Source organism: Patiria miniata, unplaced genomic scaffold, assembly GCF_015706575.1.
Source record: "Patiria miniata isolate m_02_andy unplaced genomic scaffold, ASM1570657v1 HiC_scaffold_23, whole genome shotgun sequence".
NCBI classification, from domain to species: Eukaryota; Metazoa; Echinodermata; class Asteroidea; order Valvatida; family Asterinidae; genus Patiria; species Patiria miniata.
The window spans coordinates 673,704-687,260 of record NW_024037062.1 but is presented as its reverse complement, the minus strand read 5'-3'; the positions used below and the strand labels follow the sequence as shown (position 1 = coordinate 687,260).

General features: G+C 41.3%; 1 protein-coding gene across 1 annotated transcript in view; it reads right to left on the bottom strand.

Annotated features, from left to right (window-relative positions):
• Positions 1-5,526, bottom strand: part of LOC119731314 (pituitary homeobox x-like) — a 30,020-nt gene extending 24,494 nt beyond the window's left edge. The window contains exon 1 of the mRNA XM_038204461.1: positions 4,795-5,526. Within this exon, the coding sequence (XP_038060389.1) occupies positions 4,795-5,230 (436 nt within the window). The 5' untranslated portion in view covers positions 5,231-5,526. The remainder of the gene's footprint in view (positions 1-4,794) is intronic.
• Positions 5,527-13,557: the final 8,031 nt, after the last annotated feature.

The following is a 13,557-nucleotide window of genomic DNA, read 5'->3' as shown; positions in this document are numbered from 1 at the left end:
CTTGCTGTAGATTTACTATCCAAATGTATTTATTTCGCCGTAACATTCAATTTTTGCATACGATCTGAAAGAATATGTTACCTTTTTTAAACGTTAGTTTCAAATTAGTTTTAAAAATCTATGTAAACAATTAAAAGTCATTATTAATTCCAAGTATAGCTAACAGCGCAACCTTGTGGTACCTTAATAAGATGCAATTAAAAGTTAAACTAACCAGCAAAAGGAGGAATTCGTCCTCATTCCTTCCAAAAGAAAATGCTTGAATTATCGGTGTTGAAATTTCAATAAACCCAAGAGCCTATAGGATTCATCGTTTGGTTTAAAAGATTCACAGCTGAAAAATCCATCGATCCCTCAGTTAAAAACTACGACATGTCTTTAGTCGCGATATCTGGTTAGTGTTGGGCATGCCTGCATGTCAGGCGAGTTGCTTTGAGCTGTAACGAGACAGACTGAGTTAATCCCTTCAAATCCACCCCGGCCTCACCCCTGGATTATCTCTGGTTACTACCCTGCCACCCTTGGCTAATCTTATCTCTACTTCAGCCGAGATTTGATCCGCAAACATCTAACAGGGGTTTTGTGTAGTGCACTAATTTGTGGTTACCCTGTGTTGTTCAAGTGGTCAGGACGAAACATACACTTTCTTGTAGACGGTGCTTGTTCTCCTTGTAACTTCCTCCTCAAACTTGTCAAAACTGCCGCCAAGTTGGTCGCCCTGTTTCCCATCAAAGTCAACTTAAGGCTGCCGAAGGATAAAGGTACAGGCAGCCTCTTAAAGCCATCACAGGACAAACCTTGTTTCCTGAGGCGACAAAACTAGTATTATTTACAATTTTTACTTTTTGATGAGGGGAACCATTAGTGAGGGAGTCACTTAACAAGGCGAGATGTTGGCTGTGGTTTTCGTCATGTTTACAACTGTACAGACATTTTTGTTCTTGCTCTATACTGGAGTCTAATTTCGCCCCAACGATAATTTGCAATGACAATGATTTGGAGAATAAACAGATCACAAACTCCAAAACAAGTACTCCAAAACAAAATCTTAAGAACTCCCGGGCCTGATGTTGAAACAGATCCTTAAGACAGGTCATACAAATAATAATTTCGTAACATCAATGAGGGTCCAGTGAAGAAAAATAGTGGTATGCATATCCACCTCGATTATAAGACACAAAGCTGTTATTAAGTAAAACAAAATCGAGACCGATATTGCCACACATTTTACACTCCTTAACAAGGGTAAGTCTGCAGGGCGCCCCCTCAAGTTCTGTCCTCAAATCGCTCGCCGTCTGTTAATGACTTAGGCTAATTACAATTTCTCGTCAGCGTTTGTGAGCGGTTGAAAAATGCAAGAGAACGTACAGTTTATACGGGGTTTTAACTGACCACGGTCGTTGGTTAAAGGCTCTAAAACCGATCATGTACTGTATGTGCGGAAAACATACGCCAGTCTGATTTAATTACCGACACTATAAGGTGGACGCATCAAATAGCGCCCCCTGTTGATAAATGCTGCATCGAATTTCAAAGAAACAAAGGGTTAACACGAAATAAAGACTAACCTGCCAATACAATAGTAGCCCTACTTCTATATTGTGGGAAAAAATGCTACGAAATACACATGTCCTTGAAACAAGACTAGTATTGATTGCAACTAATCACAACTCATTAGAGTCATTAGAATGCTGTACTTTTTATTGTATCCAATACGAATGCGTACCAATTTATGGAAAATCCCCCGCCAGACGACGAGACTGCATAGACTTTCCCATTACACTTACACAGCAAGTTAATTATGCGTTAAATTTAATTTAGTTTTATACGACCAGGCGACGGCAGAAGTATTTTCAGCTGTTAAAAGTACCAGTATAATCCTGACTAGTTTGGTTTTTACGCTGACACGCTTGGGAAAGCAGCGATTCAATTACAACGGGGAAAACGTTGCTGGTACCCTTGTCAACAAAGCAGCGACGAAACCTGTTTCGTTGGACGAAAAATGCATTCGACATCAATAGCAGTGGCGGTTCTAGGGGGGGGGGCTGGGGGGCTATAGCTTTTGGCTTTAGCCCCCCAATTTTGTCTTAAAAAAATCCATAAAAAAAAAATGCACTAGCAAAATGTAAGACTGCGACGTACATGTGTACGCTCTCCCCCTAAATAAATAGTCGTGAGAAGGGTGCATTTGTACACTTTTAGTTAATATAATGTGCCCGATTGTAGGATTTTATCGGCGCTCCCCATTGAATATATGGCGCAAGCCCCCCCCCCCCCCCCCTCCAACCCCCCAACCCCCTATTGATTTTCGGAGGCCTAAGTGTCTGGAGAAAATAACAGGTCTACATTTCAGCACACCTCCCTGAAAAAAATTCTGGATCCACCCTGCTCTAGAACCGCGCCTGATCAATAGATTATCGAAGATATCGAATTTGCTCCGTCTCTTGCAGTTTGGGTAGACACCGTGTTACTGGTCCTATAGAGGGGCAAGCCCTTATTCCTCTTTGCGCCTCACTGACTGACTGTCTGACTAACTCCCCGACGGACTGACACCCCGACGGACTCCCCGACTCCCTGACTGATTGTCACTTGTGAATTAAGCTTGCCTACAAGCCTCCCCTTGTCCCAAAAAAAGTATGCCTCGGATTACTTCTTCGATTCCTTAGACCAAATTGGTCGGCTTGCCAGCTTGTTTAGGCTTCCCTAGCTTTGTCACGTTGGCTCTGGCCATGTATGATTCAATTTACATTAATTTGAGAACTGCACAATAATGATATACGCGCAACATACGTGTATGTATAATTATTATGCAAAAAAAAAAAGTAATTTAGCATGCGAAAAACAGCACGAATACTATACGTATTTGCACTCATGCAATTTCAAAAGTTATCCTCTGAAAATAAAGTGACTTGCATACAATCGCAGCTAAGTCGAGAAAATTGACCAAGTGATTTCGAGTAAAGATACAATTCAAAAAAAAAAATCTTTCACGATATCTATTTTTTTACGAAGAAGATTGTTATAAAAGACAATAAGAATGTTGATGATTTTAACTTCGCAATTTGTGGTTACTAATTTTCACGCCAGGACAGTTACTGTGAAATACAAAAGAAAATGACAAATGAATGAAATTTTGCTTTTGAAAATTTCACTCAAATTTGTGAAATTTACAGTTTGATTTTAAAACAAGCACCCGACGCATCATAACATTCCACTGTCTCTTATGTATAGGATCATTTGTAATTACCCGAAAAAGTACTATAAGCTACCGAAGTAATGACAGAAAACCTTGCTTCTTAAAGTAAAGATATGACTAGTGTCAAATACCCTATGAAATTATTACGCCTGATATAATTTTGTTTGAAAGAAAACTAACATTAAAGGTGTTTTCAAAATAGGATGCAATTGGTATGGGCACATTTGGTTTTTTTTAATTGCGTTAGCAATGGAATCACGTTACAAGACTTAAAGTTGTGCATACGTTCCATCTGTTTACTCCAAATACCCTCAACCAAAAAGAAAGTCCCCCTTAATACTTGTTTGTCTAACTCAAAAACTACTGGGCACATCTTGCTCAAATTACAACTGATCAGTGCAGAAATTCCTTAGCAATCCAGCCATACTCTTTGTTTGGCCCAAAACAGTGATAATGTGTACAAAATGATGCAATTTATTACAAGTGGTACCGAAAAACAAGTTGCACTTTTGTATACGTGCAAGGTGAATGTGAACCGCAACATGCGTGTATGCAAAAGTGCAACTGTTTTCGGTATCATTTGTCGTAAATCGCATAAATTCGTACACATTATCACCGTTTTGGGGCCAAATAAATAGCATGGCTGGATTGCTAAGGAATTTCTGTACTGTTTAGTCGTTATTTGAGCGAGAGGTGCTCAGTAGTTTTTGAGTTAGACGAAAAAGTATTGGAAGGGGGACTTTCTTTTTAGGTTGAGTGTATTATCAACTGAAGGGAAACCATCATAGGTTAGTTGCTATGCATGCACCATAAATCAGATTTTTAAGCAAGTTTGTTGCTTCAAACGAAAAAAAAGGCACAAAAAGGAAATGTAATTTTAACAGCAAAAACGCTACCAGACAAAATTCCCCAGACATGAAGACTATATACATGACTGTATGATAATAAGTTATTTGCAAGTTCACCAGGGACCGTATGGCGCGGGTACCGCGAATATATCTGCATCTGATTAAGGTAATTATCTGATTCGGAAAGGATAAATATTCCTTTTGGAATCCGTTGATATTTTTCTGCACTTTCTCAAGCGCTGCGGATTCGAAGTGGATTTGTACGCATTAGGTTTTACGATCGACCGTGTGTATAGTTGTTTTGAAAAAGTGAGAACTCGAAAGTCTTTCTGATCCCTGTTTGGTCTATAAACGAGCTTAGACATTGTTTTTATAATTCTTAACATTAATATACTTGAAACTCTGTCTTAGTTTAACCATTTTCAAGTTAAAAATGTGTCGACGGAATTCGAGGTAAATTTAAAGTTAGCCATAATATTGCATGCCTCCCAAAGTTAGGTCTCATAATGCAATTTGTAAAATATTAGCCAAACATCCGTGTACATTATTTTCACCTAGAGTTGTTGTAAGTTATCGTTTTCAGTAGTAAAAAAAAGGAATACATGTAACTAAAATGATTGTTAAAAAGTTTCTTAAATTAGTTTGGGTTTTTTAATATAGCAATAATTGTAGGCCCTGTAAATCGGAAATTCTGACAATTTGCGAAAGAAATGTGAATGAATTATTATCAAATTGAATCCAAGATCTTACCTTGCATCTGTGTCTGTATGTTCGTCATACTGTCTGCTTGTTGGGGCTTGATATCAACCTGTCCCCCACTTCTCAGGAGCTCGGCTTCCTTGGACACGCCCATGTCGAACCCATGAGGTTTCTCGCCGAGTGCGTCGCGCGTGTTGGACGAGGTCCGCGGAACTCCGGAGTCGGGACTCGTGGCGGGGTTAAACTCGCCGCGCGTCGAGCCCCAGGCCGGGTCGGTAGGCGGTCTCACATCGGTGCAGCTACCGGCCGTCACCCGCGAGCTTGCCCCAGAGTTCTCGCTACTGCGCACGGGGCCCGGGCTGGGCACCGTACCCGCTTGCTTCTGAGTGGGGGACAAACTCTTCATCCCGTAGAAGCTGAATGGAAGACTCATTACGCTCGAAGCAGCTCCAGATGTCTTCGGTTCATAATCCACAATTCGGAACATTGTGCACTGGTATAGCTGTAAAGCAATTAATTTGTGTGTTTTAGAGTATAAGTATTCGCCAAAGTCTGCTACCGTAGCAAGTAAAATTCTACGGGCCTTCACTATAATTACAGATAAGACTTATATTAATCCTTAATCTGGTATTTCATCTGAAGACTACAAAGACAGAGGAGATAGTTGTACGTGCCGTCAGTACACCGACCCTAATCAATTTGTTGAACCATGTTATGCAGGTGGTTGTCAATGAGACAGCAAAACGCTGGTCACCTCTGCCCGCCTTTCGCGCCAAAAAAGGAGCCGCTAGTAATGGGCTTGCGAGCGGGGCGTTAATCAAGACTTGAGGGAAGAATTAATTAAAGGGTTAGTGCCTGCGACTTTTTAATCATCACCTCAGTGAAGCGAAACATGAGGGTCTTTTTTTGTTTTAATTTTCTAACAAAAGCTCCCTGTACTTTTTTTTTTATCTGAATAATTGGCTTGGCAGCCGTTTAAGGCTTTGGCCATCTCGGTCGGATGACGTAAGGATGGCATTACGATTATGGACACGCCCTCCACCTGTGACGACCTGCCAGTCATGGCGGTCATGAGAATATTATTAATGAATAACCCTAATTTTAAAGGATCATTTGCTTTTTAAGCCTTTTTTTTGTTTCGTGTGAAGAAACAAAATTGCTCAAAATCGTACAAGGTAGAAATTCATTACCAACATCCTGAAAACGTTTCAGCTCATTAAGTTGTCAGAAAACAGAGGAAACTTATAAAACCTAATTATGTTCAGTATCGTGAGTGGATTCTGTTGGCAAGCTTCCGATTCAAAAATAGCCCTTTCGTATAGCCTGATTCTTAATCAGCCAGTTAGTGCACGTAACGACGAGTTCCCAACGGACGGATAATCCTTGCAGTATTTCGCACTTTGCAGATATCGTCAAATGAAAACAAAAAGGTGTGCCCGTCAGTACATGTTTTAAAACCCACCTTCAATTGGTGTTTTTATCCGAAAGATATCATTTCAGGCCGAATAATAACTGCTTCGTGTGCTTTTTGTAAGCTTTTTCTCATTTAACCAGTCGGTTCGTGTCTGGTAATTGAAAAATTTCCTGCTTTTAAACACCCAGCACTAGACTCTTTAGGTCCGCCGGTGGCCGGCCCTGAAACCCAGTCTAAAACGGGTATGAATATAAAATCAAATTGAAGACATTCAGAATGCAAATAAAAAGTGCATGAAATTGTTTCGAGTAATTTATTGCATAGTTTTTCTTAAATGGTCGCTTTTAAAGCTTAACTATGGTGGCCCTGAAGGGACATCGCATATAGCAAACGTGTGCGCACACGTGTGCGATGTCGCGAAATTTATCGCGAATGTGTGCGCACACGTATGCAATGTCGTGAAACAATTCGCAAATATGTGCGCACACGTATGCGATGTCGCGAAATTTATCGCGAATATATGCCCACACGTATGCGATGTCGTGAAATTAATCGCGAATATGTGCGCACACGTATGCGAATTTGTTTGCAATGTTGTGAATTTTATTGCATACCTTGTCGCATACCTTTCAGTAAAATTCCTAATGAACTGGGGAGTTGTAGCAGCTAGTCTGGAATCTAGACGTACTGTTAGATATAAATAGGGTCTGACTAATAAACCTTCGCGCGCACGCTGTTCCTCGTGCAATCGTTACTGCAATTGTTAGTACTGTCGAGCGCAAACTTGCTACTTGCGCAACTTTGAAATTTGCGCGCGTAAGTTTGAAACTTGCGCGCGCAAATTTCAAAGTATGCAATAAAATTCACGACATTGCAAACAAATTCGCATACGTGTGCGCACATATTCGCGAATTGTTTCACGACATCGCATACGTGTGCGCACATATTCGCGATAAATTTCGCAACATCGCATACGTGTGCGCACATATTCGCGATAAATTTTGCGACATCGCATACGTGTGCGCACACATTCGCGATAAATTTCGCAACATCGCATACGTATGCGCACACGTTTGCGATATGCGATGTCCCTTCAGGGCCACCATACTTAACAGTTTTTTTTCTTGAAAACGAGAGATGTGCTCATGAAACTGACTACGCTCGGCTCTGTCTGGAACCCTTTACTGAATTGAGTGGCACCACGCGCGCGCACAAGTGGTACGCGTGCGCTCAGTGCTGTTTCGACCAATAGGGTTGCCGAATTACACGCGCGCCTCACATTAAGAACGTGTGCGGCATGCGCGTGGGCGTGGCCGGTGCACCTCAGTAATGGCGATCGCTGGATTATACACCAAAAGAGTTAAACAAGCATCGATACCACAGTTTTGACTCCCAAAACATCCCCCCCCCCAAAAAAAAAGTTCGTCCTCGTCTTCATCAAATCACACTTTCTCTTCGGATATAGAAAAGGAATTGGCGTTCCAGAATTTTTGGATAAGTTCCGGGTGCAACTTTCTCGATGGATCACCAAATACACGTCGGAAGGTGTTAATTAGCTGGTCTATGACTGTCACTAACCATCTCAAGTCTATCACGCTAACGAATTGCTACCGGCTTATCATCCCCAAATGCAACGCCCCGCATAATGAGGCATTTTATCTGAATATGTCACACTCATGCCGGATTTAGTGCTTTCTTGTGGTTTTTATTTAATGGAAACATTCTTCAGTATGCATTAAAAGAGCGTATAGGCCTATGGACAAGAATTTAAAGGCAGAGTGCATCATTTTGCAGCTATCCAAAATGTAACTGACAAAATTATTATTGAAAAGCATAGGCCCTACTTGTATTAAAGACGGTAATGGTACTAAACTCCCTGTGAAATTATTCTTTCTGTCATGCTGTCATTTTGAAGAAAACAATAAAAGAAGGTCATTTCCAAAAGATGCGTCTAAAGACGCATTTTTGGAAATTTCCGTTATTAGTTCGTTTTTTTATACGGCGCAGCCGTGAATGGGTGCGCGCAAGCGTTAAAACAACGCACACGCGCGCACGGTTGCTTTTATTCGTCGGTTCAGTGCGTGACATCGCGTATAGCTGCAATCGGCTGAATGAGAGGGGTCCGCTCATAAGTCCGACGCCTCATAGGTCCGACGCCTTATAAGTCCGACGCCTCATAGCTCCGACGCCTCATAGCTCCGACGCCTCATAGCTCCGACGCCTCGTAAGTCCGACAAATTAAACGCCTCGTTTTTCCGACTTCGGACCTATGAGGCGTCGGACTTATGAGGCGTCGGACCTATGAGGCGGAATAAATAAATGTTATGCCTCATAAGTCCGACGCCTCATAAGTCCGAAATTTCGGACTTATGAGGCGTCGTACCTATGAGGCGTCGGACTTATGATACGGCCCCGAATGAGAAAGTGTCCCGGACGCTGATTTCGGGCGCAATTTAAAACATGACTCGGCAACTTTTGAATTGAAATCGAGATCCTAGAATATTGTTTCCTGTATCCTTCGAATATACATCATTCGCTGAGCTGAAAATTCATCAGGTTAGTTGTTCAGCACCCTTCTTTAGATTTGAGCACTTTTGTTGAGCACTTTTGTTGAGCACATTTGAAACAAAATAATGCACAAATGACGATGACGTATTCTACCGTTAAGGGTGATATTTAAAAGAAAAAAACTGTCAGAAATTACTTGAAAATAGGCCTAATATGCCTGTGAACAAAATGATCACAAATGCACCTCCTTATCTATCGGTTCAAACCAATGTCGTCAGTTCACTCAAAGTGAAAATGAGTTTTTGTAAATTCGTGCATGATAAAAAAAATATGAACGATGCGCGGATGTTAATAATTACTGCATGATGTATTTTTAAAACTCCAACTCTAAAGTCCAAATACTCATTTTGACACTGTGAACTACCCACAAGAATTTGCATTTCAAATCCAAGAATCTGACATAAAGTGGTTTTGGATTTCGATTTCAAGAAATTTGAAATACCGATTTTTAAAATAAATCGGCGTTGCCAGATTGTACACATTATTATAAGCTTGAAAAAAATTGAATAGCAATCAAGCAATACTTCCCTTGATTTGTGTCCGTTTATTATTTCAGGATTTGAGCTCGCTAATTCCCAGATTACCTGAAGTGCGACCCGACCACTAAAATTGACCACTTGGAATCTTCAAACTCGGAATAATAATCAGTAATCGAATACCAAGAGGCTTACCTTGTACTACCTTAAGAGTACGCGATAGTCCTTGGGTCCCGATCCGATGGTAAAGCCCTCTATCCACACGAAATGCCCGCATCAGTATACTTATACCAAGCATAGCCTGCAATATTATAATGTTACCAATTCTCTCCGATGGAGCACTTATAGAATAAACTCCAAAACTAATTAGGGCCGTAAATTGGCGCGGATACCAGCAAAAACAATTTTCCCTTGTAGGTTGTGATGCCGGCATCGAAACCATTAAGCGACAGGCTTCGATATAACAGTATACGGTGCTCTCCGTCGGCGCGGAACGAACATCGGGTCCCGACACTTTAAAATATTCTGTATATTTTTATTGTCCGTTAGATATGCACATAATTCTACGAATTGAATTGTCTAGCGGCACCTGGGTTCTTTCATGTAATAAAAATATGGTGCACGTTTAACGGTTCGTATAGGCCTATAGGATCATTTGCTTTTTGTGTGTTTTTTTTGTTTTCGTTTGAAGTAACAAAATTGCTCAAAATTTTAAGTAGGATGTAGAACAACTATTTATCCTGTTGAAGTCTCAGCTCAGTGGATACTGCAGGCATTATGAGAAACAAAGCAAACACACCGTGGAATTTGTATCCTTGTGGAGTCGTGTCTTTGTTCTCGTGTACTAAAGTTTTCGAGTTTGAAAGTGTAGTTTCAAAATGCTCCTATTTTAACCAGAATTAATTTCCTGGGCTGACATTCGGACTTAATATCCCTTACATAAAATACTTCAATTTGCGACGGATCCACACACCTTGGAAATTCCTAGTTTTTGAGTAAAATCCATATATCTTTTTCGTGATAACCTTGTGGAGACGTATTCACCTATAAAAATTACCCTGTGGAGACGTATTCAAATCTTGTGTTCCCTGTTATGCACATGTCTCCACAGGGTACCGGTATACCATGTAACAGATCGTTATTGCACAATTTTGTTGGGGTCTCTCAACTGGACTCCGTTGATAACGCACGGAACAGAGTGCGCCCTCAGGCACCTATTTTGAAACAACCTTCAATGTTAGTTTTCTTTCAAACGATATCATTTCAGGCGGAATTATTCCACACGGTATTTGATACCAGTTCTATGTTCAATTTGAGGAAAGTTTCTGTCAGTTAATCGGTAGGTACTTTTTTTCCCAGCTAAAAGACACCCTGCCACTATTCCAGTCATGTTCAGTGTATCCAACAACAGAACTGAATGATAATGTTTTTTTCTGTGCAAAAAGGAACCAGACTATGTTTCCTTCCCGCCTCGCTTTGGTTACGTTGATTTGAATGGGAAGAAAAACAAAATGGCCGCAACATAATAATAGTCTATTGCAAAATATGATCGCACTTGGTTTTAACAACATTCAAATTAGGTTTTGCCCTTCAACATTAACAACATTGCCAGGACTTTAACTCGGATAGGAAACCGAAAATGAACATTTTTTTAGGAACACCTAGTCATCCCAGCGGGCATTGGCCTAATTCAAAAGGATTAAAACGTCATCCATTTTCAAAGAACGAAGCCAACAGAAGCGAAATAACTTCCTCGCCGGATATCCCTAAGTACTCCGTGTCAGTTCCAAACACTCTGTTGACTCTGACGAAATGTGAGCCATTTGTCACGGTGTATATTAATAACTATCGGTCTCATCTCTACTTCTCATAAATTGCTGGTCGAGTATATACGGGATTTGGGTGTTGTCCGTGGAAAGTAGTGAGCTATGAGACGACAGGAAATCCGTAGGATGTGATAATTATTTGACATGATGCGACGCTGATATTAGGGTTTAACGTTCAAGACATAAGTGTGACTATTACTTATAGTCTTGGAACAAGACTAACCGTTGTCTGTCTATCGTAGTGACGTCATGTTACTATACATCTTTGATGAGCCAATCAGAGCGTTCTTTTCATAGCCACTGGATTACGTCAGGGTAACTCATTGATGGGAAGAGTTCAGGTACTAGTAGACCTATCTCCATTCATGTTCGTTTAATATCGTGTGTTGGATTTTAGTGTCTGTGTGCATTGGTCTGTGTTTTTGAGGGGCACTTTTGTTGGCCAAGTGCCCCCCCCCCAAGCCCCCCCCCCCCCCCGTTCCGCCGCCCCTGCACCTGGAGGGTGCTCCGATTTTTCAAGAAGGGCACTGAAGACGACTGGTATATTGTTTTTAAGATTTTAAACAGGGGGGGGGGGGGGGGGGGGGGGCACGGGGGTGGGGGGGGGATGGGGGGGGGGTGGGGGGGGGGGGGGGGGCACGAACCTCCGCTGGGGGATGCCCCTGAGCGACGTCCGGCAGTTTTGGGGAAATCTATATAAGATAATAATGAATCAATCAAATTTGGTTGACATGCATCAGACCTTAAGTCAGACAATTCTAATCATCTATATAGAGGCAGGCCTTGCTGTAAATTAAATAGGATTTACGTGAGCTCGGCTTCGTGCAGGTAACAATTATTCTAGCGTAGTGCGTAGTGATGGTCTAACTTGTCTAGCGCCCCCATACAAATAATACGAAAAATAGGACTGATTTGTCTAGCGCCCTCACGCGAATGATAGGAAAAAGAAACTTGTAACTCGTACTCTTTTGTGTGTGTATTTTTAGAGGTTATGTCTTTAAAAAAGTCCTTAAAAATAAAAGAAATGTCCTTAGAAGTGGAAGCACTGCAGGCGCCGCGCACTTTACTTTGCAATGGGCGGCAGGGACGACGGCGACGACCCACTAAACAGTGATCCACCAACAGAGGGCAGTAGACTAGTAAACTGTTCTCTATCTATTTTGTTCTAGCCTTGGGAAACTGTTCTTTGAGCTGTCTTGGGAAACGCCGACACCGAGACAAGTGACCCGAGGTCAGCAATATTTGTGCGTGCGCACAGAATTTCACTTTATAGAAGTTGCTACCGAGCAACCGACGATGCTTTGCGTTTCATCATCACAAGTTTTTGAAAGAGTATAGACCTAATTGTCCTGAAAAAGACACCACTCCAGAAAAAATATCGTTCCGACGGAACCAAACACGTTGAGTATGAAGATCGGGAGGGGGGGGGGTATAAACTATTCCTCCCCACCCCTCCCCCGGGATCGCCGTCCATGCCCCTTACCCACTCCCTTTTTTCAAAAAGTTTTCCTGAGTGATTTGTTTGGCTTTCATCTTGGACACTTCAAAAGTTGTTTCTGTTTACTCAGGCTGTAAAAGTAATTAATACATGAACATAACACAATATTGATATTAACATAATAAATCGATTCACTAAAGCTTGGGGTATGAAGTTACGTGTCACTCCCCATTGGTCTTCAAATTAATGTTAGCTGACAAAGAGGAAAGACAGACTGAATCTGAATACTTCAAGGGAAAGAAAATACATACAGCAACAATAATTAACAATGTGGACGGTTAGACTGTAGTGTAGGCCTATAAAACGGTTTCCTTCGGCTCCGATGCGAATTAATTTTCGTCCTTTCCTTTCTTTATTTTAAAATCTTTTAACCCGTGTTTTGCTTTGAATAAATATATAATGCGCCTGAGGTTGTTTATACTTGATCTAATTTTAGTCATTGAGCCGCTCTGCGAAAAGGCCTATAGGCTAATCCGGTTTAGTTTACAGAGTCCAACTGAACTCGGACTGCAAGGTGGCCATTTTAAATCCTCGGGATTCTTTTTAATCCTTGCCAAGTGTGCCGTATGGGGCGTCGAGTGTTTATCCCACATTTGGACGCGATTATCTTCCCCCTTTTGTTTGCCGTGTTTATTGTCATTTTATTTGCATGTAAACAGACCAAACCAGGGATCGAACGCCACCGTTATGGTTGCCTCCAAGTACCACTCATGCGTGAATGAAAAGATCCTTCATTGATACATGCCACTTTTGGAGGGCCCCATTTCCAGGACGAAATTCCTCTCGAACCAATCCAAGAAACAGATGCCACGAAACATTTTCAAGCGAGCAAATAACTGATTGACAAATTAATAGTGTTTTTCAAAAATTATATGTGAATTCTGGAAGATTTTTGACAACTTTTGTCTAGAGACAAAAGTTGTCTTCACACTTCGTATGCCACTTATTGACATACGTTGCCCTTAGCAACTGCGTAATGAGACCAATGAATAATTCAACCACGCATGTACATTGTACGTACGCACACGCACT